At 43.4% G+C, this 25,650-nt stretch overlaps 1 protein-coding gene and 1 long non-coding RNA gene across 14 annotated transcripts in view; one reads left to right on the forward strand and one right to left on the reverse strand.

Moving 5' to 3' along the window:
- Positions 1 to 3,589, forward strand: part of LOC127500999 (uncharacterized) — a 385,015-nt gene extending 381,426 nt beyond the window's left edge. The window contains exons 14-16 of the mRNA XM_051872723.1: positions 603 to 704; positions 1,225 to 1,268; positions 2,199 to 3,589. Of these exons, the coding sequence (XP_051728683.1) occupies positions 603 to 704; positions 1,225 to 1,268; positions 2,199 to 2,489 (437 nt within the window). The 3' untranslated portion in view covers positions 2,490 to 3,589. The remainder of the gene's footprint in view (positions 1 to 602; positions 705 to 1,224; positions 1,269 to 2,198) is intronic.
- Positions 1 to 25,438, reverse strand: part of LOC127508732 (uncharacterized) — a 488,047-nt gene extending 462,609 nt beyond the window's left edge. For 10 of the 13 annotated variants that reach the window (XR_007928904.1, XR_007928896.1, XR_007928893.1 and 7 more), the window contains exon 1: positions 17,468 to 21,575. This is a non-coding gene — a long non-coding RNA (uncharacterized LOC127508732). Of the gene's footprint in view, positions 1 to 17,467; positions 21,576 to 24,451; positions 24,557 to 25,050 lie in introns of those variants that run through there. The other 3 variants (XR_007928905.1, XR_007928894.1, XR_007928906.1) reach the window with 3 other exon arrangements.
- Positions 25,439 to 25,650: the final 212 nt, after the last annotated feature.

The raw sequence follows: 25,650 nt of genomic DNA on the forward strand, positions 1-25,650 counted from the left end.
CTTTTCTGTGTTAAGTTATATCAAATTTTACAGTAAAAAATAATCTGTGTAAATAATAATAATAAAGCTATACAACTCAAATAATTTAACAGAGGAATTAATGTAAGTGCTTTTATAAAATTGTAAGCTTCATATTTTTGCATTTAAACCCTCCAAAATTCTTTCCCATTCATTTATTCTAGGAGTCTTCAACTCAAACCTTCAACCTCAAAGAAAATGAGGGACGAGCCTAAATTATTTTTCGTGGTGATCCGCATTATGCTGGTGAATGTTAAAACTGTAAATGGGGCTCAACCTGTATGGCACTGTTTCTATTTAAAAGTGATTAGCATCAGTAATTGTCTTGACCTCACAAATAGTTTTAGATTTAGACATTAGAGATTAAATGGTTGAGTGAGAAGTTTTGTGGTTTGTGATTTCCTCAGGTTATGAAAGCAGAAGTGAAAGAGCTGAACAGCCACAAATAGATTTTAGGAAATTTGCAGATGCAAATGATATTACATCTATCTGTCTATCTATTTATACATTTTGTGTGTTTTATTAAAAAAAAAAAAAAAAAAAAACTGGTTTAGAGAATGATGTTTATAAGGTTTGTTCTCCAGGTGTTTCTGAGCGAATCGTCATCTCTTGTGTATGTGTGACTCTGCTGTTGATGGGAGTGTCAGTCCTGTTATTATACAAATCAAGATACATCAAGACACGAGGTGACAATCGCACACACGCAAACACACACATGATTTAATGGTCTGCTGGCCTTGTGTGACCTGCTGCTGTTTTACTTTCTCCCTGCAATTCTGAATTCAAATTACCTTAGCAGTTTAAGCCAGTTGTCATCTGATTTCATGGACTTTGGGTTTCACACTTACAGTCTTGAGACACCCAGGTCTAAATTGATCAAAACAGCTCATATTTTGTTTCCTGAAGCCAGCTTTAGAGTATTGCTTTATCTTACAATGATTTTAACTTTTGATCAATTTAAAATTCTCTTAATATTCTGCATTATAATCAAGTTGACTGCAATGACACAATTGGATAAGAACAAAACCTGAACCAAATTGAGCTGAATAAACATCAACACTGTCACTGAAATGATTTGAAACAACATTGAACTGAACTGAGCTGAATAATGACATGAATTTTCCTGCTTTGAAACAATCTGTATTGTATGAAGCGCTATAGAAATAAGGTGACTTGACTTATTTTTACTCTTGTTATGTTGCACAGATCAGCACCCTTCCACAGACGGGACAGAGATGAGCGGTGGAGAGGTGAGGAGTGATTCAATTCTTGTTTAATGACTGTGATTTGCACATAAAGCAGAACTAGAACTACATGAAATGCAGAACATGTGATTTGAGAAATCACAATGTCTGAGTCCTGAATCGACAACCTGCTTTTGCTAACTCAGTACATGTGGCTTACGTAGGCTACATTTCAGAAAACCCCTTGCTTACAAATATTACATGCTAAAAATATTGCATATCAATGCCACAGCGGGCCAGACTAAAAACCTACAGCTTACCTTTTATAGCTGATGTCTGTTCTAAACAAGTCAGAGTCGACTGGGTTTTGAACTGAAGATGCTGATAGCGTCACAAACCTAATTATCTGTTAGTTCTCTTTCAAACAACAAAAGTGTGAAGTTGTTTCAGCATCCTGTCATCTTTGTCAAGACGTGTTTCTTTATTAAATGCATCATAGATAGACATTTTTGTAATAACATAAAAACGGTGCTGCTAGTTGCAATCTGGATATTGTATTGTTTAAAAAAAATGTATAATTTAAAATTGTATTATTCAAAAAAAATGTATTTCCCTGGATCTGACTGGGTGGGTAAGCTGTCAATCTGGTTGGGTCTAGGCCCACCTGTAGCTCCGCCCCTGGTTACAATATGTTTTGTGGTCTGCGCCGACTCGTACATATGATCCGCTCTGTGCTCTCGTGTCTCTGGACTGGAGCAGACTGTGCGCGCTGCGGCGGTTTGCATGACATTGTGAAACCAGACTTCATTCGCCCCAATGGAAAGCATATTTACACTGTCAAATCGTTCCCTATCCCCTATATAGTGCACTATTTTGTCATTATTTTGGAGCAGACTAGCTTATAGATAACTTACATATTCATACTAAAAACCAAAAAACTTTCATTTTGATTTCATGGGGACTTTAGTCTAGTTTATATCTCTTGTCTGTTTTCAGGCCCCTCATGCTGCATGTGACTATGAGAACATCAGAGACGTCAGACAGCGCTCAGTCTCGGGAACTGAGGAGAACATGTTATATTCCAATGTTGAACTTCCCACAGACTCTTCTGATCCACCCCACACGCTATATTCAACAGTGCAGTTACCCACAAGCCCCTCTGATGGGCTCCTGTACGCGTCTGTCAGTTTCCAGAAGCATGAAGAGTCTCTCAGTAAAGTCATCTTCAGTAATGAGGAGATTTACTCTGAATACACCACGGTCAGTCCCCGCACCTCACTCAACTAGTTCAGTGAGATGGATCTTTCTGTAATTCAGTTACGATTACTGTGAGATTTTAGGACACTTTCTATGAGATATTTGGACACTTAATCCACACTTAAAAATGTCATTTCATTAGTTGCAAAATATTTATTCAAGTGTCATTTACTGTGAAGAAAGATGCACAGGAACACTGTCTAGTTTCAATTTGAAATGCTAAACCGATACATGTAGTGCTGAAGACAAAGACAGACATGATTGTGTGTGTTTGTGGTTCATGGATCATGTACACAGAACTGAAAAGTTCTGAGACTTTCAACTCTAGTAGCATTTGTTTGCTCAAGACACTTGTTCTGAAATCCGCTCAGAGTTTTTACTGTCATTTTAGTTTAAAATAGCAATTTTGTCACACCCACCCAAAACCACAAAAAAGGGTAGATAGACAAACTGAGAGGAAGAGCAGAGCGGTTATATCTGCTAAAAGTCTACAAGGAAACAGCTCAACGGACACACCCCAGCAGGGTTTTTAAGTGTTGATCACACAGGACACACATTCAAATGTGACGTGACGTGGTCTCCCATACTCAGAATTTGTGCTCTGCATTTCACCCATCCAAGTGCACACAGCAATGAGTGTTGAACACACACTGTAGTGAACACACTGTAAACACACCACCTACAGATGTATTTTCATTATGAATTTTTCTTACTGCAACTGTTAATTTATATTTTCTAATTGCACTGTGTATGTTTAGAGATGCCTCATCTGGAGCAGAAAGACCATACGAAATAAAGCAGTGTCATTAGATGCCATGTCAGTTATGAGACTGAGATGTTAATGCATGCTGAATGAATCATGCTCCTTGTTCACATCATGTCTGTATTGTACAGTTCATCACCCGTGTGTGTTTGTTATATAAGCTCTCTGTTTATCATTGATCGGGTGTTTTATATTCAAAGTGATCATCTTACAGGGACACTAACCTGCAGAATCACCTTTAACTAATCAGTGTTTGACTACTAATCATTTTGTTTATATACTCTTTTTTTATATACATTTTGTCTTATTCTGTTTGAGTTTGCTGCCCTCTACTGTTTAAACATTAAACATGCAGTTTTGAACAATCTTCAGGTTTGACAGTTATTTATTAGGTAACAGTCAACGAACAATGTCATCACGAATTATGAAAAAAAATCTACGAAGACTGATTTCAAGCCACATTTGAATGCAAGCGTCAGTGTTTTTCTGCTTTTCAGATTATATACACCGATCAGGCATAACATTATGACCACCTTCCTAATATTGTGTTGGTCCTCCTTTTGCTGCCAAAACAGCCCTGACCCATCGAGGCATGGACTCCACTAGACCCCTGAAGGTGTGCTGTGGTATCTGGCACCAAGATGTTAGCAGCAGATCCTTTAAGTCCTGTAAGTTGCGAGGTGGAGACTCCATAGATCGGACTTGTTTGTTCAGCACATCCCACAGATGCTCGATTGGATTGAGATCTGGGGAATTTGGAGGCTGAGTGAACACCTCAAACTCGTTGTTGTGCTCCTCAAACCATTCCTGAACCATTTTTGCTTTGTGGCAGGGCGCATTATCCTGCTGAAAGAGGCCACAGCCACCAGGAAATACAATTTCCATGAAAGGGTGTAGATGGTCTGCAACAACGCTTAGGTAGGTGGTTTGTGTCAAATAACATCCACATGGATGGCAGGACCCAAGGTTTCCCAGCAGAACATTACCCAAAGCATCACACTGCCTCCACTGGCTTGCCTTCTTCCCATAGTGCATCCTGGTGCCATGTGTTCCCCAGGTAAGAGACGCACATGCCATCCATGTGATGTAAAAGAAAACATGATTCATCAGACCAGGCCACCTTCTTCCATTGCTCCGTGGTCCAGTTCTGATGCTCACGTGTCCACTGTTGGCTCTTTCGGCGGTGGACAGGGGTCAGCATGGGCACCCTGACTGGTCTGCGGCTATGTAGCCCATATGCAACAAACTGTGATGCACTGTGTATTCTGACACCTTTCTATCAGAACCAGCATTAACTTCTTGAGCAATTTGAGCTACAGTAGCTCATCTGTTGGATCTGACCACACGGGCCAGCCTTCACTGCCCACATGCATCAATGAGCCTTGGCCGCCCATGACCCTGTCGCCGGTTCACCACTGTTCCTTCCTTGGACCACTTTTGATAGATACAGATGTAAAGCAGGCAGTACAACGATTCAGGAGCTGAAGTTAAGTGTGAAACAAGGTAAGAATGCCTGAGATTAAATTTTACACCAACAGGATTTGTTACTGTTTTTTAAAAATTAAAACTGTCTTGCTTTCAGAGCGGTGCTGTGGGAAATCAGAGGAACAGACTGCTTATGTATTAACTACAGCTGTCATCCACTGCAAATATCCAGAGAAATATAATGATCATCCCAAGCTATTGTTCAAAGTGCAGAATGGATCATTGGAGTCTATTGTTTTAACTTTTGGAAGTTCAGTCACCAGTGGGAGGTTTTCTCTGAATGTAAACGAACAGGAACATGTCTTTACTGTGAATATTACTGGTGTGAGTAGAAGTGATGCCGGGGTGTATTACTGTGGATTATACCCCAACAACCTTATCTACACTCCCCTTTTCACAGCAACAAACTGCATATTAATGTCAATTAAATAATGGCATTTTGATGCCTGACCTATCATCTGTATGTGGGCGACAGTGGAAAATCACGAACAAACAGATGCTCCAGTCCAGTCTGGTGAGTCCTTTAACATAAATATATACTGCTGAATATCACAGAATAATCCTGAAATCGGATTAATGACAGTTTAGAGCAGTAAAGTGAAAGTGATTTGCTGGTAAAGTGATAATGCTGGTTGACCAGGTGCAGAATAATTCAGTAAGAAAGTGATTACAATAAATGTTAATTTTATTGTGTTACCTAATATCATTTTTGAGTATTTTTAGGAGGCTCAGCCTGCCTCCTCTGATGAGCTGCTTGTTTCTGATTGGTTAGTCACAGCATTCAGTGTGAGGATATTTTCCTAACACTCGCCGTCCTCCATGACATCACTGTATATCGAACCGTCCATCTCGAGTCAAAACCAAGATGGACGGTCCGATCTTGTACGATCTTGTATATCATGCTGCCTTAATGTGTTATCTGAATCATCGAAAACATGAGTTTCCGAGTCAGAAATTGGACATGAACTTCCTCTCAAGTCGTATTTACCACTGGAAAGCTCAGAGATAACTTTGATACCCAAGTTCCCGAGTTGGGAACTTCGTTTAAAAACGTCTCGGTTACAAAGGTAACCCTCGTTCCCTGAAGGAGGGAACGGAGACGTACGTCGGACAGACCGACGAATAGGAATCTCGCTAGAGAGGCCAATCTACTTCGAGTGTAACTACAACGAGCCAATGCACATTGGCATGCAATCATATGCATCAGCTGCTCGCCTCGCAGCGCGGGTATATAACGAGCAGCAGGTGCGTTGCATCTTCAGCTTTTCGCTGAGGAGCCGAACCGGATAGGCGGCAGCATCAGCGGGGTACAGCGACTGTGGCGACGGGACGTACGTCTCCGTTCCCTCCTTCAGGGAACGAGGGTTACCTTTGTAACCGAGACGTTCCCATTCAGTCGGTCACGTTCGACGTACATCGGACAGACCGACGAATAGGAATCCCTACCAAAGCGCCACAGGGGCTGCCCTCTTCCAGCGCTCTGTTGTAAGCCACCTGAACCCCCTTGCCTACGGACGGTGGGACAGGGCTAACACAGAGAGTGTCGATCACTGCTGTTCCCCAAAACCCATTCAGTGAGACTATTGGAAACGCTGGGAAAGCGTACCCTTCCGCTGGGAAAGGAACGCTGCGGAAGCCACATCCTTCCCGAAGGAGTTAAGTGGAGAAGTACATATGGACTAACCCGTAGGCTGTACTACATATGGAAGAACTGGGGTGACTCCAACTCGATGAGAGGTGGGTTCTCCCAGAGGGAAAGACACGGGCTTCGTTTAGGAGCAACCGTGGAACTAGACATATGGGATCCCAGTAGGGTCACACATATGGTACCCAGCCTGAACCCGGTTCTCAAGGATACAACGGAGTATAGGCCTAGCGCCAGACGCTCCGCCACGTCGGCTGCCGAAGGGAGATCGGAGGACTCAACAGGGTCTGCCTTGTAGGGACTCTCTGGAGAAAAAAGCGCATGTAAGCGCAGCAAGCCGACACTAAGCCGGGGCCTCTCCGTGCCTCTGACCTGAGGTGAGAACACGGGAGGAGACCGGCTCGACACGAAGGCTATAGAATCTAGCGAACGTGTTAGGTGTCGCCCAGCCCGCAGCTCTACAGATGTGTGTTAGCGAGGCGCCACGAGCCAGCGCCCAGGAAGATGCAACGCCTCTCGTGGAGTGCGCATGCAACCTGAGCGGGCAGGGCACGCCCTGAGCTTGGTAAGCCAGGGCGATGGCATCCACTATCCAGTGGGCCATCCTCTGCTTGGAGACAGCCTTTCCCTTCTGCTGGCCTCCGTAACAGACAAAGAGCTGGTCTGAGGTCCTGAAGCTTTGAGTTCTGTCTATGTACAGTCGCAAAGCGCGAACTGGACAGAGCAAAGCCAGGGCTGGGTCTGCCTCCTCCGAGGGCAGCGCTTGCAGGCTCACTACCTGGTCCCTGAAGGGAGTGGTAGGAACCTTGGGCACATAGCCAGGCCGGGGTCTCAGTACCACATGGCCGTCACCCGGCCCGAACTCCAGGCACGATTCGTCGACCGAAAAAGACTGCAGGTCCCCTACCCTCTTGATGGAGGCCAATGCAACCAGCAGCAAAGTCTTCATAGACAGAATCTTTAAGTCTGCTGATTGCAAGGGCTCAAAGGGAGCAATCTGAAGTGCTCTCAGCACCAGAGCAAGGTCCCAAGAGGGTATGGAGGGAGGACGAGGAGGATTTAACCGCCTCGCCCCCCTAAGGAACCTGACGACCAGGTCGTGCTGACCAACAGATTTGCCATCTATGTGGTCATGATATGCGGAGATAGCAGCAGTATGGACTTTGAGGGTGGAGGGGGACAGCCTACGCTCCAACCCCTGCTGCAAGAAGGAAAGCACGACACCGATCGAGCATCTTCGGGGGTCCTCTCGACGAGAAGAACACCACTCGACGAACAGGTTCCACTTCAAGGCATAAGCCCGTCTCGTAGACGGAGCACGTGCCGAAGCGATGGTGTTAAGTACCTCGGGGGGTAAGTCACCTAGAACCTCCGCGTCCCGTCCAGGGACCAGACATGGAGTTTCCAGAGGTCTGGACGCAGGTGCCAGAGAGTGCCCCGTCTCTGAGAAAGAAGGTCCTTCCTCAGAGGAATGGGCCAGGGAGGGGCTGTCGCGAGGAGTGAGAGTTCTGGGAACCAGGTCCGGTTGGGCCAATAGGGCGCAACTAGCAGAACCTGCTCCTCGTCCTCCCTGACTTTGCACAGGGTCTGTGCAAGTAGGCTCACTGGGGGAAACGCATATTTGCGAAGGCCCCGGGGCCAGCTGAGCGCCAGTGCGTCTGTTCCGAGTGTTCCCCGGACAGGGAGTAAAACAACCGGCAATGGGAGGTTTCTGGTGAGGCAAACAGGTCTACCTGAGCCTCTCCGAACTCTCTCCAAATCAGCTGGACCACCTGGGGGTGGAGTCGCCACTCTCCTGGCCGCGCAGCTCGTGATAGCTCGTCGGCCACACGGTTGAGCACACCGGGAATATGAATGGCACGAAGCGACCTCAGATGCTTCTGACTCCAGAGGAGGAGATGGGGGGCGAGTTGTGACATGCGACGGGAGCGTAGACCACCTTGACGGTTGATGTACGCAACGGTCGCAGTGTTGTCCATCCGGACCAGTACATGCTTGCCCCGTAGCAGCCCTTTGAGGCGGCTCAGGGCAAGGCGTACCGCTAGCAACTCGAGGCAGTTGATGTGCCAATGCAGATGGGGGCCCGTCCAACCCCTGACACTGCATGCCCGTTGTACGTGGCACCCCAGCCTGTGGCAGAGGCATCTGTGAATACCACAGCATGCCGGGACACCTGCTCTAGGGGTACTCCAGCCCGAAGAAACAAGAGGTCCGACCACGGGCTGAAGGTTTGGCGGCACTCCTGAGTGATTGCCACCCGGAACGTGCCGCGTTGCCACGCCCATCTCGGGACCCGGCCGTGGAGCCAGTGTTGAAGCGGTCTCATATGAAGCAGACCGAGCGGGGTTACTGCCGCTGCGGCTGCCATATGCCCCAGGAGCCTCTGAAAAAATTTCAGTGGAACCGCTGTCCTGCCGTTGAACGTATTCAGGCAGTTCAACACCGACTGAGCACGTTCCTCTGTGAGGCGTGCTATCTGTTCGACCGAATCCAACTCCATACCGAGAAAAGAGATCCTCTGCACCGGGGCGAGTTTGCTCTTTTCCCAGTTGACCTGAAGACCCAACTGGCTGAGGTGTCTGAGCACCAAATCCCTGTGTTCGCACCACTGATCCCGGGACTGTGCCAGAATGAGCCAGTCGTCGAGATAGTTAAGGATGCGAACACCCTGTTCTCTCATGGGAACAAGGGCTCCCTCCACGACCTTCGTGAAGACGCGGGGAGACAGGGCCAGCCCGAAGGGTAAGACTCTGTACTGATATGCTTGACCTTCGAACGCAAAAACGCAGGAATGGCCTGTGTCGCGGAAGAATCGAACATGAAAGTACGCGTCCTTCAGGTCGATCGCTGCAAACCAATCCTGGGGACGGATGCACTCGAAAATGCATTTCTGCGTGAGCATTTTGAACGGTAGCTTGTGAAGGCTCCGATTCAAAACTCGCAGATCCAGGATCGGTCGTAACCCACCGCTTTTCTTGGGTACAATGAAGTAGGGACTGTAGAACCCTGACCTCATATCGGCTGGAGGGACCGGCTCTATCGCGTCCTTCGCCAGTAGGACCGCGATCTCCGCACGCAAGACACGGGCATCGACAGCCTTCACTGCAGTGAGGTGGACACCCCTGAACTTGGGGGGACGCCGGGCGAACTGAATCGCATAGCCGAGCCCGATGGTCTGAATGAGCCAGCGAGACGGACTGGGGAGCGCTAACCAGGCTCACAGAGACCGAACAGGCGGGATCAAAGGGACCGCAGGCGTACCCGCAGTGAGGCAGTGAGGTGGAACACAGGGACGCAGCTCGGGAGGCTCTCTCTGCGAGGCGGCCCGAAGCGGGGTCAGAGTGTGCTGTGCAACACCTACCTGGTTCCACGGTTGGGCAGGGGGCGCAGGAGAGGCTTTGCTGCCTTCTCGACTGCACACTGCTGCCCTCTGGCGAAGGAAGAGGGGGATGAGAGTGGTGAGGCTTTTCTCCTCCCACTGCTCTCCAAGCCCTCTTCAGACCCAGAGATGGAGGAACTGCTCTCTTTTTGAAAATTTGGGTACCGCTGGCTGTTGGACCAGCGGGAGAACAGAAACAAACCCAACCAACAGGATTTACCACCCGGCCCTCCTCCGGGGGGGGAGAGCAGCCCCACCCGTCTCTGGGTCACCCGTCTCAGGGGTGATTTTTCACTAACCACTTAAACAGTAGCAGAGACGGGAGGTGTCATCTTCCTGCAGCGGACACAGTAGAGCAGACTGGGCCGGAGTTTTTTTTTTTTTTTTTTTATTCTGCAGGGGACGACACCCTTGGCGACGAGCAGACTGAGGGCCCACGAGGAACTCAATGGTTTGTCGGGGGAGGCTCCCCGGTCTGCCACTAACTGAGGAGAACTGCTGGGCTCAGTCCCCGACAGTGTCACCGAAAAGGCCACCTTGTGAGATGGGAGTGTCGAGAAAGCGTTTAGCTTGACGACCTCTTGCACCTCAGCAAGGTAAGCCAGGGGGGCGCTTCTGGACCACTGAGGTGGACATCGTCTGGCCGAAGGCCTGCGCCGTGACTTTGATCACGGTTAGTCAACAAGTGCAGCTCAACCCCGGCTCAGAACTACCCTCATGCATAAAGAGTGCCTTGGCCTCACATGCAGGGTGGGTGTGGTCTGTGAACAGCCACCCCACCCATAAGGGTAGTGAGAGAGTAAAAACTTATGCAGATTTTGGCACTTTTGGCATTCCATATTTATGGCACCAATATAGCTCCATACTGCCAAGTTTTTCATGCACATCCGGAACACCCGGGAAAGCATGGCTGTAAACTCTGAATCTGAGTCAGCATAAGCACACACCATTACAGTGGGCAGCGTCACCCTCATTTCCAGAGCATAACAGCCCTCTCTCCGATGCTGCAATCGACATCTGACCCTCAGCTGGAGCCCTAAATGGAATGCTAGGTTCCCCTATGAAAAGGACCAGCAATCCAATCCAGAAGCTGCACAGCATGTAATGCGCTAGAGGGAGGGGCCCTAGGGGGTTGGTTCCCCGAAGGAACCCCTCAACCTCAAGACACCCAAGCCATTTCACCAAAGTAGACCTCTTCTGGTGCACCAGAGAGGGCGCTACAATGGAGATTAGGCAAGGAGACCGCGCATCTAGAGCGCAGAGTGAGCGCTGGGTTGCCGTGACAACCCGCGCTGCAGCCCGACAGCTCGACGGCACACGACACGCAGAGGAGCGAGAGGTTTGCTCTCGCTGATCTCCGCGGTCTCCCAGAGTGTCGGGCAGACCCGCGGCTGTGCTTTTACACACAAGCGGCAGCTGGCCAACAACAGAGGGGACTCAAGCTTCCCGGAGAAAGAAGAGTCACGACCGGCGTGTCGACGTGATCATGTTCTCATACGAAAACATGAACCACCCACGAACATCGTTTCAGCACGCGCCCAGACATGTGAAACAGTGATCGTGGCCGTCAGTGAGGACAGGAAACGACCGCATCCAGAAACACACAAATAGAATGTCATCTTTAAAAAGACGCAAGCTCTATTTGTGTAAGCTCTTTTAGGGACTTTACTCTTTTAGAGTGCTGAAGCACGCAGGGGAACGGCCGCCGCAACACAGACAGGGATTGTGTGCAGCCTGTCGTGTGCTCTTTCTCTCTTTGAAGGCGCTCACTCTTACCAGCCGTAAAAACGGCTTTCAGCGCTCGAAGCGCACCGTACCGGCCGTGAGAACAGCCTTCTAACGCTGTCAAAACAGCTATTTGCTCTATAATGGCAAACGAAACAAAAAACAGAAAATAAAGAGAGGACTTTGACCCCGCTGCTGTGCTGTTCGCCCGCACTCGAAAAAAAAAGAGAAGTTCAACCAAAAAGCTTGACTCGTCTTCTAGCAGACACTTGCTTGCAGAGAACAGGAACAAACACCGTTCGGCTCCGAAGCGAAAAGCTGAAGATGCAACGCACCTGCTGCTCGTTATATACCCGCGCTGCGAGGCGAGCAGCTGATGCATATGATTGCATGCCAATGTGCATTGGCTCGTTGTAGTTACACTCGAAGTAGATTGGCCTCTCTAGCGAGATTCCTATTCGTCGGTCTGTCCGACGTACGTCGAACGTGACCGACTGAATGGGAACTTGATTTTCACCACAGGGGGACTTTAATGTTGTTCATATGTCTATCTGGTGTTTTTAATATGATTTAAGACAAACCATGTGCAAATTCATAAGTCAACACCATTGCTGAGTATTTAAAACTGCAGAGATCTAAAGACAGTCTCAAACTCGCGGTTTGAAATCGCTGGTGTTTGTGACGTCACAAACTACCTTGTAACCAATCACGTCAATGTGCCGGCGGGCTTTAGCATATTGTTACCAGTGAACTAGCAGGGGAGTCTTGAGAGAGCCAGGTTATTAAAAATCATGTAGATTTAGTGATTTGATGGGTGTATGATGTAACGATGTTATTATAAACTTCTCCACTGATGATCTGAGTTGTTCAAAGCATTTGTAAAGATACTGATTGTTTGAAGGCAGCTGTCATGTGAACATGGTTTGTAACATTAGCAACACATTATTAGCTGTTTGATAACATAGTCAAACAAAAGGCTAATCATATTAATTACAGTCATGTGTCCTATGTTGTAAAGAGCGATACCATTGTGCAGCGTTTACCTCAGTAAGTTGACCGAGTGGATCTCTGAGCTGCTGTGAGCAAGGAGGCGTGGCTAATTATCAACACTTCCCATAACACCAGATGTACTCGTTACATCAGAAGAAGAATGGCATCTACGCTAATATTAGTCTCTCTGTTTATCCCGAGGTTTACCGTAGTCAGCCGGATCCAGGTGAGATGAAGGACCTGACAAAGACATGACAAAAGTGCACCCCTGAAGTGTCAGCAGAGATTGAGTCAACTAGATCATCCACTGTGAAGGCCTCATTGACACGACAGCCAGTGGCACAGTTCCTCAACAAACCGTCTCATACCGGCATGATGAATACGATCCTCAACTGGATGGAACTGGAATAAATACTTTGACTGTTGCAATCCCAATCGGACTTATGAAAGCTGCCTGAATCATAATCACGCACTGTTTGCTGTTGGCCAGAGGAGAACTGGCCCTCCGACTGAGCCTGGTTTCTCCCAAGGTTTTTTTCTCCATTTTTGTCACCTGTTGGAGTTTGGGTTCCTTGCCGCTGTCGCCTTTGGCTTGCTTAGTTGGGGACACTTGATATTCAGCAATGTTTTGATTTGCCTGCATTGACACCATTGTATGAGAACTGAACTGAGCTGGACGATGACATCACTGTTTCCTCCAGTGCTGATATAGATAAATTAACTAAATTAATAACTATTGATTCTTACATCGGAATGAATCGATGCTGAACTTACTTAAGCTAGACAATGACACCATTTTCTTTAAGAGCTGCTGTGCAGCCAAAATGATATCCTGTAAAGCTGCTTTGACACAATCTGCATTGTAAAAAGCGCTATATAAATAAAGGTGACTTGATGACTTGACTCATAGTTATCATACAACTGTACCCGACATGGCTTATAAAAACCAATAACACCTTCTGTAATTATAAGTGTGTCTGCCATGTTATTTAAATTAAAAAGATACTGATACATCTTTTCATTTTCTTTCTCATACTATGGTGATATGAAGTAATCACATTTCATGAATCATTTAATTCATAATTAATTCTTCTACCTGAAGACCTGACCCTCCTGCTGTGAATAATTAACCTGCAGCCAGGTGTACTTGAAATTAACAGACTGCATCTTTTGTAAGTTTTATCTGTAAGTTATTGAAATCACTCATGAAACACACAGAGCTCATTCACAAAGCATGGATTTGCCAAATAAATGTGGTTGTGGGTCCGGAAAATATCTGAACTGTGTGAGTGTAACCATATTAAGGACTCAAATACAGGATAAACAGCTGTATTCTGCTGCTGTGTGAATGTACGCTATTATATTTGGAAAGATACATTAGATACATTAGTGCTTACGGAGCCCCTAAAGGGACATGGTGGTGGAAAAAAATTGGGATGGAAGGAAGACATTTTTTTTAAATCTTTTGCGTTCCCTTGCTGTGAGCTTGGACAAACACTTCCTCTTGAATGTCCCGCTGACCGGCAGTATGTTTCAGTTAGTTCCATACGTTAATAATGCACACAAATAATGCGCAGCTCATAAAGTTTGACCTTGTTGGACTCAAATATAAAGAAATGCAGTCAGTGCTTAACTCCTTGGGTTCAGTTGGCAATATATTCACAGATTCGAACTTTCCGGATCAATAACTCGTGAGCTACATGTTGTTAAAACACAAATGCAGCTATTTCCAATCACAGTAACCTAGACAACGAGCTACAACAACCCAATTTTCCTCAAATATGCTTTATAATATATAAATTGGGCTCTATGAGCAGGCGGCAGAGAGACGAGTCTGAAGGGACCGTCTGAAAAGTGCAAAACCCAAAACCCTTTTGCTCATTTTATATTATGAAAAATACTCAATAACTTGACTGTAACACACTGTATTCTTGCCAAATTTAGTTCATACATCATGGCCGGGAGATCACTGGTCAAAACAACCGAGTGAGTCTCTGAACAGAAAGACACATACACATTTAAACCTTACAGTTGAGTAAAAATCAATGTCACTCAAGTCTTTTCAATGTGATTTGTTCTAATGATCTGAGCTGATCATGTGACTGTTAGTTCTACTGTGTTAAGTAAGTTTACGTGATCTTTGACCTGAGCATCATTAGTCTGCATTTTCTGTACATTTCATGTTGACATAAAATATTTCTATCACCGATGTAAGCACAGTTTTGACTCCTCCCCTTTTCCTTATATGGTGCTAAGCACGTCGATTTGAATGAAAGCAAAGTTTGTGGGTGAATTGTCATGTGAACAGGCAGATCAGAGAGAGGAAGATTTTCTGTGAGTAATCGATTACTTTTGGATCTGTTCCTCACACAAACATGTTGTATGTCTTCAGAAGACTTGCAATTACGGACGTGATGTAACTAACGGTCGCACTGAGGCTCACAAATCACTAAAATATCTTCACAAACTCAACATCTGACTAAGATAAATTAGAAAGATGCTTAATTATACAGATTATATCAGGGTTCAGGGGATCAGGGTTTCTTATATGTATGGAGGGGGGGCTTCATGGACAAAAGGTTGGGAACCACTGCTCTAGTATAGTGTTTGTTATGTTTTATTCACAGTTGCATTTATTATTACAGTTTTGAAGCATCTACAGTAAACAAACAAATTGTTGTCTTATTTAAACTTCTGGCTCCATCTAGTGGCCAATATAAGTTAATGTTACATTTCTATGCCTAAACATTGCATTTTATGTACTGTACTTTTATGTACAGTATTTGCACTGTATGGTAGACAGTTGAATAAACTTTCTTGTATTCTGTTATGATGAATTTGTAAATAGCACAGATTTACAGCTCCTGTATGTTCAAAAAGAAAGTCAATCTGAAGGAATTAAACTTTGACCTAATATTTGATAATTACAATGGAAGGAAGCAGATCTCAAGTTCCACTGTGTCAGTGGTTCTGAATCCACATCAAACTATAATATTATTCATGTTTTTTAATGCATAAAGTATTCAAACAATCAGATCTGGTCTGTTTCTACATACAAACTTGTTGATGTTTCTTACAACTAATAAACGTCAAAAATCCAAAGTATCAAATGCATTTATTTGTATTTCCAAGAGTGTCTTGCAGGCTTACTGTAGATGTAAATTATACTGTCGCCCTCTAGTGGAAGATTTAAATTATGCTGATCAATTATCTTAAGTGTCATTTGTCCTTATATAGAGAAGATGAAACCCTTTATGATCTCTCAGTATCAGACACTGTATCCTCCACTAGGTGGCGCTCTTTCAGTGTGATTAATGTAATATTCAGTCAGTGCTGATGGTGGGAGGGGCCAGTAAAGCTGCTCATTGCTGATAAAGAGCTGAATAAAGAGGAAGTAACTAAAGCAGACAGATGTAGAGACAGAGAGATTCACACAGAGAACATTCAGCATAAAGAAGACTGAACTCAACTCACAATGAAGATCCTCCTCATCTTCTTCACTTTCTACCTGATCTCAGGTCAGAGCTTTTCTCTTTCATCACTGCAGTAATGATGCTGTTTTCTGTTCATGAGGTTTCTGATCACAGTATCAATCTGATTGACAGGTGCAGTCAAAGACATTGATGTGACTGGATATTCTGGAGGAGGTCTTCTTGTTGATTCACGGAAGGTTTGGTTCAGTTACTCTGCTAAATATATGGCCAAATTACCTGAGTGGAGAACAATAATAAATTATAAGAAACATTATAACTGGATTAATGAAGGACGATTCACACTGTTTCGAAGCAATGAGGGAAAACTTATGATCTACATTAGAGATTTAAATCAACAAGATGCTGGAAAATACCGGATTAGGGTTGATGGCCGGTGGTTCATCAATATGAATTTGAATATGAAGGAAGGTCAGTGATTTTAAGATCAAAGTCTCTGTATCATTTCAAAGCTTTTAAATATGTGAAATATATTTCGTAATTTTGTGAATTACAGATTCATGTTGTAAAGTGTCAAAGAGAGTGATGGTGAATATTGGAGAAACTGCCACATTCAGCTGTGAATATTCACAGAATCATATTAATGATGCAAAAGTCTTATTCAAAGTAAAACAAAACGTAATTGATAAGGTGTTACATGCCACTGACAGATGGAAAATGGAAGGAAGATTCAGTATTTCTGATGACAGACATAAAAATATCTTCAATGTAAAAATTTCTGCTGTGACACCAGATGATGGAGGAGTTTATTTATGTGGAGTTTCAGTAGACATGGCGATATGGAGACACTCGTACACTTACTATATTATTAATACTGTTCATCTACGTATTATTATTAAGTATAAATTGGACATATCTAGAATGACTGGACATTTAGGAGGTCGTATGTTGATCAAGTGTGAACATCCACAATACAAAACCAAGACAAAATACATCTGTAAAGAATCAGATGGATGTTCAGAGAGGAAGAATCCAGGAGTTCAGGATGAATGGATGGAGAATGGAGATGTTTTTTTATATGACGACACCAGAGCAGGAGTCTTGATGGTGTTTTTTAGAGAGCTGAAAGCTGCAGATGCAGGAACATACAGGTGTGGAGTGAATGTGTCTCACTATACTGAGAGCTTCACTGAACTTCAGCTGTGCGTCACAGACGGTGAGGAACACGATATACTTTATATAGAATGTTTGAATTATCTGATCTGATTTTTATGTAATGTCTCTTGGCTTACAGATGCAACGTTTGTGACACAATCTGCTCATCTTGGTGAAGAAGTCAACATCATCTGTCAGATCCCAGAGGAACATAAAGTTCATTTCTGCAAAGAGGTTGATGATCACATCTGCCAGATAATGAGTATATCTAAAGTAACACAAATGAGTCCTTCGTCTGAGAGAAATGAAGAGAGAGTTTTTACAGTGAGCATCAGTAATGTGAGCGTGAGAGATGCTGGAGTTTACTGGTGTGGAGCAGAAACCAGAGACACACATTTGACTTTCATCTCCCTGACCGCCAAAATTCAGCTCAACCTCATCAGTGAGTGAATTCAGATGATTACATTCTAGTAAATTATCACAGTGATCCATGATGCTACCATATGGTAAATGGCATAGAGTTGAAGCAAATCAGGTTTAGATAAACTAAAAAACGTAGAAGAAAAAAAAAAAAAAAAAATAAAAATAAATAAATAAATAAATAAATATATATATATATATACACACACACACACACACACACACCACGGCAGATGAAAAAAAAATGCCAGTGTAACGAGGTATGTTGTTATGGGAAGAAGGAGGCAGGAACTTGTGAACGTTTAACAGACTTTAATATATAAAATAAACAACAAAACGAAAGTAAAATGCTGGCAGTCCCTCACGGCCGACTGCCAGCCACACAAACATAATAAAACAGTCCAGGCTTGGTCCTCACTCGTCCTTCACTGTCGTCACTCCTCCTTTTATGCTTCTGGAGCTCCTCCGTGAGATATGAGACCGATGCAACGCACAGCTGACGCTCATTATCACTGTCTCACGGCTCTCGCCCCACCTTGCTTGTCACATACTCCCGAGACTGCGCTCTACTCCCCCTGGGGCCAGTCTCGGCGGCCGCAGCACCTGGGGGTAAGGACAGATGAGACGAGAGAAAAGGAGACGGAAGCACAAGGAGCACCAGAGACGAGAGAGGGAAGAGAGAAAATAAAAAACCTCCCCCTCAGCAGCGAGGGCTCTTTGACAGCATGTCCCTCCTTCCTCCCGGGTTTCGGCACTAATGTAACGAGGTAGGTTTATGTGGAAAGGAGGTGGAAACTGGCGAACATTTAAACAGATTTTAATATACAAAATAAACAAATACAAAAGAAAGTAAAATGCTGGCAGTCCTGCACAGCCAACTGCTGGCCACACAAACATAATAAAAACATAACATAAAATCCAGGCCTGGTCCTCTCTCGTCCTTCACTGTCGTTGCTCCTCATTTTATGCTTCCAGAGCTCCTCCGTGAGATACGAGACCGGTGCAGCACGCAGCTGACGCTCATTATCACTCGTGTTACCGGCCTCGTGCCGTTCTCTCACGGCTCTCGCCCCGCCCTGCTTGTCACAGCCAGTTTGTCTTATGATCTAAATTCATTATCAATGTTGCTAGATAATATGTGCTTTGTCTATATCAAATGTGGGGTATTGTGTTTTTCTTGGATTTTTGCAAAAAAAAAAAAAAAAAAAAAAAAAAAAAGTGTCTGATAAAACATGAAATTATACTTTTGTTAATATTATTTATTGGAGTTAGTGTGGAATCAACTGCATTTAGGTGATTGAATCAATGTGTACAAACCGAGTATTGGTTTGATTTTTATGTGAATGTGGCAGTACCAAATGGAGAATGTTAAATCACCATTAAATTTATCCGACTACGCCACCCTGCTGGGAGGCCAGGGAAATAACTCCCAATAAAAGGACACACAGATAAGTTTCACCAATTGAAGGCAAAGAGATAAGGGACTACCAATGCAAAAATAGACTTTATTATAAAAAGCACAAGCATTGATTAAAACTCACCAAACACACCCACAATAGTAGAAATAGTTTCCAGGGCCAGGATTAGTGGGAACCAGGCAGGCCGGCTGCAACTCAGGAGGTCATCCAAAACCCACCTCAATTCACACCAAAGCAAACACCACGCACACCCACCAAAGGGAAGTTGTATCAGCACACGCACAGCACACTGTGAAATGCCACAGAATGAAAGCAGCTAGCCTCCCCAGATCCACACAAGCCCTCACTGGCATGGGAAAAAAAAAAAAAAAAAAAAAAAAAAAGGAGCATATAGAAAGAAATTCAAACAAAATTTATATTAGTTATTAAGCTCTGACACTCAGGCCTCCAGAGGACACCACATACAAAACAGACAAATAACCAGCACCTGAGTGGCACTAGAACAGTGAGTCAATGAATAATAATAAATTAAACCTTTACAACAAACAATACATAACCAAAAGAAAAAAAAAAGAAAAAAAAAAAAAAAAAAAAAAAAAAAAGAGAGAAGTAAACATACTATAATAGAGCGACAAAATAAATCAGAACCAAGACAAAACCAGCCACAAAAATATATAAAAAAAGAAACAAATATAGCAACAAATTACTATACTAAAAAAAGTTGTTAAATCCAAAAGCTCAACTGGTAGGAAGCCCTGCGGACGCAATACTCCGAAGCCAACATTAGCAGCCCCGGCGACTCGCCGAGCAGCAGAGCAGGACACAGCACAGATGACCGTAAACACGATCAAAACCAAAACGTATCCATAAGCAAAACAGCAGCTGCGTCACATGAAGTCATTGGCTAGGAACAGGATTTAATGTTCCCCTTTAACCAAGGAGTATGAGAATTAATCTAAAAATTCAGAAAATCACAAATATGAAAGACAAGAGCAGCATACTTACGATTGGTGTTGAACAAACACTAGACGCACAGCTGTATGGTTACTCACTACCGGTGCCGCAGCTCAGTCTACCGGCCAGCATTCACACACCTGCCCTCGCTGCTATTACTGAGAGCAACACACAATAAATACCACAACTGAGGCGGTCGAAAGATTTAAGCACCAAACATACCTGCAAGCGAACTCCGCCACGACTTGCCACAATGCCAACGCCACCAGCCCCGCTCTAAATTAAACTATAAATAGCGCATATTAGCCTCGCAACATACGCATCATTACACCACCAACAGAAACCCAATATACCTGAATAGGAATCGGAACGGAAATGCCAGAGAGAGAGAGAGAGAAGCACCCCAAGTCACAAACATAACTACCCGTCAAAATAAGGGTCCTTAAATAGTACGGCTGCTATCACTTAATTGGTCCACCAACTATACTCCAACCAACCAATAAGATGAGTGACTTATCCTGCCACATGAAGGAATCATGTTTGCCACGAAATAAAAAGGATGTGACGTTTACATGCACTCTTGAGATCCTCTCTTTTCCGTTCAACAACACAAGAATTAAATGCTTATACAATGTTCAGGATAAATCCAAAAGAGCCATTCTGTACTGTAATGTAAATATGCCACTGGTGTCGCTAATAACAAGGGTTTCTGAATTCTACATATACCTCCTTTAAGATGCATTTTCGGTGAACCGATCTGAAATGTTCAGTGGGACATACAGTATTAACATTAACATTTTTGACTCACATGGTATTAACGTGCGTTTCAGATACATCTTTAGTTTAGTTGGGATTTCATTGAAACCCTCACTATCACCTCAGTCTGAACAGTCATTTCAGAATTTATGTGATTTTTATGTCACTCTTTATCAGTGGTTTTCAATCCTGTTCCTGGGGACCCGCTCTTCATATCATAATTTAACACACCTGATTTAGATCATCAGCTTGTTAGGAAAGAGCACCATGAGGTGAAATTACTGTGGCAGATAAGAGAAACATACAAAATGTGCAGAGCAGTGGGTCCCCAGATCAATCACAATTCTGTGTCACTTAGTATGCTACATTGAGCACTAAGGCTTGAAAATATTATTGCAATTGCTGAAAAAGAAGTAAGTTAATAAAAGTCAAGGGTAAAGAGCCTAACTAAAGCAAACATGGACCACCATCATGGTGACTTCAAACAAAACGTGTTTTCAACTAAACATCAACATTTAAACCTCTGTATATCTCAATAAGAACCTTTGTACATGTTTGAAAGAAATCTTTTATCTTCAGCTGATTTCATCTAAGACTGTGGCTGGAAGTCAGTCTCTGTTCTTGTTGTTTCTCTTTCCTTCAATGATTCTGCTTATTAACAACATGTGTTCAGATGTTTGAAAGAATGTTTCAGGAACATAATACTAACCTTTAAATAATGTTCTATTAATATTAAGGAAACTGGACATTTTTATGTTCTTGGAATGTTACAAATCAACATTCTTATTAGTTGGTAGTAAAAATTAAATTGAAAGAATGTTTCAGGAACATTAAGAAAACTGGACATTTTAATGTTTCCATAACGAAAAATGAACGTTTGGAAAATGTCCTTAGAACAAAAAATTCTTAGCTGGGGGGTGAAACAGATGTTCAAAAACTACTGTTTGGCAATGGAATATACATATTTGTGTTAAATGTCCATGCTTGTGTGTTTGTTTGTTTGCAGTGGCTCCAGTAGTGAGACGTGAAGGAGAATCTGCTGAGATCATCTGCCCTTATGATTCAATCTATAAATCAAAGTCAAAGTCTCTCTGTAAGGGGAAGTGCTCCACTAGAGATAGAAATACTCTCAATGAAGAGAAAGAGACCAAGACTGACAGATTGACTCTGAATGATGACGCCACTGCAAGTGTCTTCACTGGGACCATCACTGGACTGACAGCAGAGGATGCTGGGAAATACTGGTGTGCAGTGACATTAGAGAGAGACGTGAATTATCTTTACACTCATCTGATCGTCATCATGAACGAGGGTGAGGAAGGTTTATCATCTGAATATGTGAAACTATGGCTGTGAATGGATGTTCTTATATTTCTAATCATTTCCAGAGCTGAACTTGACTAAGTATGAAGGAGACGACATGTCAATCCAGTGCAAACATCATGATGAACATCAGAAACTCTTCTGCAAAGCACATGAACCCTCCATGTGTGTGAAGGATGGAGTTTCATTGGAGACGATCAGAGATGATCGATTCTCTTTCAGTGATGAAGCTTCTACTGGAGTCTTTACTGTAATCATCACTGATCTGAGAAAAGAGGATTCTGGGATATACTGGTGTGGAGCTCACATCATCACTAAAGTCAATCTAGAAGTCAAGAAGAGTAAGTATTGCCTTTGTCAACGTATAATGTTATGCTACTGATTATAATTTACTTTTTAAACTAACATCACAACATACACAAGGGATGGAGGGATGAAGCGTAGCTGAAAGTCCATAAGTCTGTGGTGCAGTCAAAGTGAAATCTGACTAAGGTGGAGCCAGAGGGAAGAGGAAGCCCAGTGGAGCTGTCAGGGAGGGAGGACAAGTCGGGGGCTAAAGGGAACCAGCAGAGGCGGGGCTGACAGACTGGCTGAATCAAGAAGAGGAGGCGGGAGAGAGAGGCTGGGTGGGATCACTGATGATGATCACTTTTTTCAGGACGACAAAACAGGCTTTATGCTGGGTGGGACCAGTGGAATCAATGAACTTGAGTTGGGCAGGACCAGCGACGATGAATAGACACTAGTGCAGAAAGGGACAAGCAGAAGAGAAGATTCATGGGTGGGCAGGGTGGGAAGCACTACTTCTGTTTCCCATTCAATCAGTTGTTGCCGGCTCACACACGTGCGGGTGGCTGACTGGGCAGGGTTTGGGCAGACAGGGTGACAAGTATGGTTGCTTCGGAGTGGGCTTCCTCCTCTACAATTAGCGGTACACAACGTGTACTCAATGAATTCAGATAATGAGCAGTTGTCATTTCCCACCAGCATTATTTGGAGCAGGTCATCGTTAAGCCTGTTATAAGAGCTTATAAACACAAGATAATGAACAGAATACAAACAGGTGTGATCTCATTAATGAATAACCAGTAGTGGCGGGAAACTAGAACAAAGGAAACAGATAAATGAAGAGAAACAAACTAAAAGTCCATGAAAACTACACACACAAAACGTGACAAATGTTACAATTATTTTAGTGTGAAAAAATCACTTACTAACCTTTTCTGTGTAAAGTTATATCAAATTTTACAGTGAAAAATAATCTGTGTATATAATAATAAAGTTATACAGCTCAAATAATTTAACAGAGGAATTAATGTGTTTTTATAAAATTGTAAGCTTCATATTTTTGCATTTAAACCCTCAAAAATTCTTTCATTTATTCTAGGAGTCTTGTCGTGACTTCAACCTCAAAGAAAATGAGGGACGAGTCTAAATTATTTTTCGTGGTGATCAGCATTATGCTGGTGAATGTTAAAACTGTAAATGGGGCTCAACCGGAACGGCACTGTTTCTATTTAAGTGATTAGCATCAGTAATTGTCTTGACCTCACAAATTGTGGTAGATTTAGAGATTAAGTTTAGAGATGAAATGGTTGAGCAGGAAGTTGGTGGTTTGTGATTTCCTCAGGTAAAGAAAGCAGAAGTGAAAGAGCTGAACAGCCACAAATAGATTTTAGGGAATTTGCAGATGCAAATGATATCTGTGGCCCTGTCCCAAATGGCACGCTTCTATGCACTTTCGGTCCTGTGGACTTACAATGGCTGCAGTGTGCGCGTGTCCGTTAAGTCCACAAGACCGTAGGGTGTCCCATTCATAGATATACATAATAAAGGCTAGATGTCTCGTCCGCGCTGCTGGCCAATGGAGGTCGACGTCCGCACCTGGCAGCCATCTTGTAACAGTCAGCTCGCTCACTTGTAACATTGTGTTTTAATGGTGCAAGTACTTTTTAAATAACCTTAACTTGCTCAATTTTCTACTGATTTTCAAACTGTTTGGTTTGTTATAAACATCAGAGATGTACTTATGACACTGCATACTTATGAATAATTATAACCATGGACTTCCATATGAAAATAACACTGAACAGAACAGATAGGTGCAATGAATATACACACGCACAAGTTATTTATGTTAAATCAATATATAGGCTACTAAAACTCAGTGTACAGAATGGCAACATGAGATATATATATACACTTTTATAATATGAATATTACTATTATAATAAAATAATTTGAATTATTACATGTTTATTTTAACTTCTTCAGGGTTGGGCCATTTACTAGGCTTTTCCCCTCGACATTGCACTGTGCCTACTTCAGAGATCACTGTTCCAAAAAAAAAAAAAAAAAAAAGGTGTCCAAAAGAAACATTCTGCGATTGTGTAAACAAACTTGCAAAAAGCTTTGGGTCAACAACAATCTTGTAATACTATTATGTCATAGCCCCACTGTTCCTGTGTAACAGGACCTGTATTGTACATACATCCACTAAGTAACTAACGATTATGCCAAATATAATCATAATATTGTCATATCTTACAGGTGAAAGGTGATCCCACAGGCTCTCGTTTTGAGACTACAGCAATTGGAGCATCCGTAGGCTGCACAAAAGTCTGGCATCTTCTCCTATAAAGCCAGCAATTTCCTGTATCATAATGTAAGATGTTTTTAACAAACCAAACCAATTGGAAATCATGTGCAACTTAAGTTATATTGAAAAGAAAGAGCAATTCTGCCTCTCCCACTGATGTAAAATTGCTGGGTAGCAGCTAAACTGTAACTACTAGGTCTCACTCAAAGCTTCTTGTTATTAGCCAGCTAATAACTACAACCACATCCACAAAGATTGTAATTTAGACAAAAGATTAGTTGTCATAAAATCGTTATTGGTGTCAGTAAAACCTATATAATTGAACAGCTCGATTGTGGTCTCAACCTTGATAACTTGCGCAAGTAGCCGTGATACACAACTATGCTGCACGATCAAGTCGTTTTTCGAAAAGAAAAGCTGCAATTTCAACATGTTCAAGCATCCAGAATTATAGACACGTTAATAATGTTTGTAAGAAACCAAACCATTTGTAAATCCGTCAAGATTTCAGCGAGATAAGAGTATTTGTGTTCGTGCAGATCACTCACCTTACATCAGGTACCACAGAGCCCGCCAGGAAGCTTGCCTTTGACAAGATGGCCGCCGGTGATGACGTTAGAGACTCCGCTGTAAGACATCTAGCCTTTATTATGTATATCTATGGTCCCATTTGTCAATTTTAGGCTTCAGAAGGGTGCTCGCGAGCTCCCCCTTTGTGGCCGATATGCGCCCTCGATGCACACTTTTGCTGAGCCGGCACTGGTGCGAGCTCCGCGGCAGACTTCTTCCCGACAGTCAAAGCGACGTTAAATCACGAAAGTGCGGACTCGTAGGAAGGCATTGAGTGTTTAGGGTGCCATTTGGGACAGGGCCTATCTGTCTATTTATACATTTTGTGTGTTTTATTAAAAAAAAAACTGGTTTAGAGATTGATGTTTATAGGGTTTGTTCTCCAGGTGTTTCTGAGCGAATCATCATCTCTTGGGTATGTGTGACTCTGTTGATGGGAGTGTCAGTCCTGTTATTATACAAATCAAGATACATCAAGACACGAGGTGACAATCGCACACACGCAAACACACACATGATTTAATGGTCTGCTGGCCTTGTGTGACCTGCTGCTGTTTTACTTTCTCCCTGCGATTCTG

The sequence above is a fragment of the Ctenopharyngodon idella genome, chromosome 1 (genome assembly GCF_019924925.1).
Source record: "Ctenopharyngodon idella isolate HZGC_01 chromosome 1, HZGC01, whole genome shotgun sequence".
Lineage (NCBI taxonomy): Eukaryota > Metazoa > Chordata > Actinopteri > Cypriniformes > Xenocyprididae > Ctenopharyngodon > Ctenopharyngodon idella.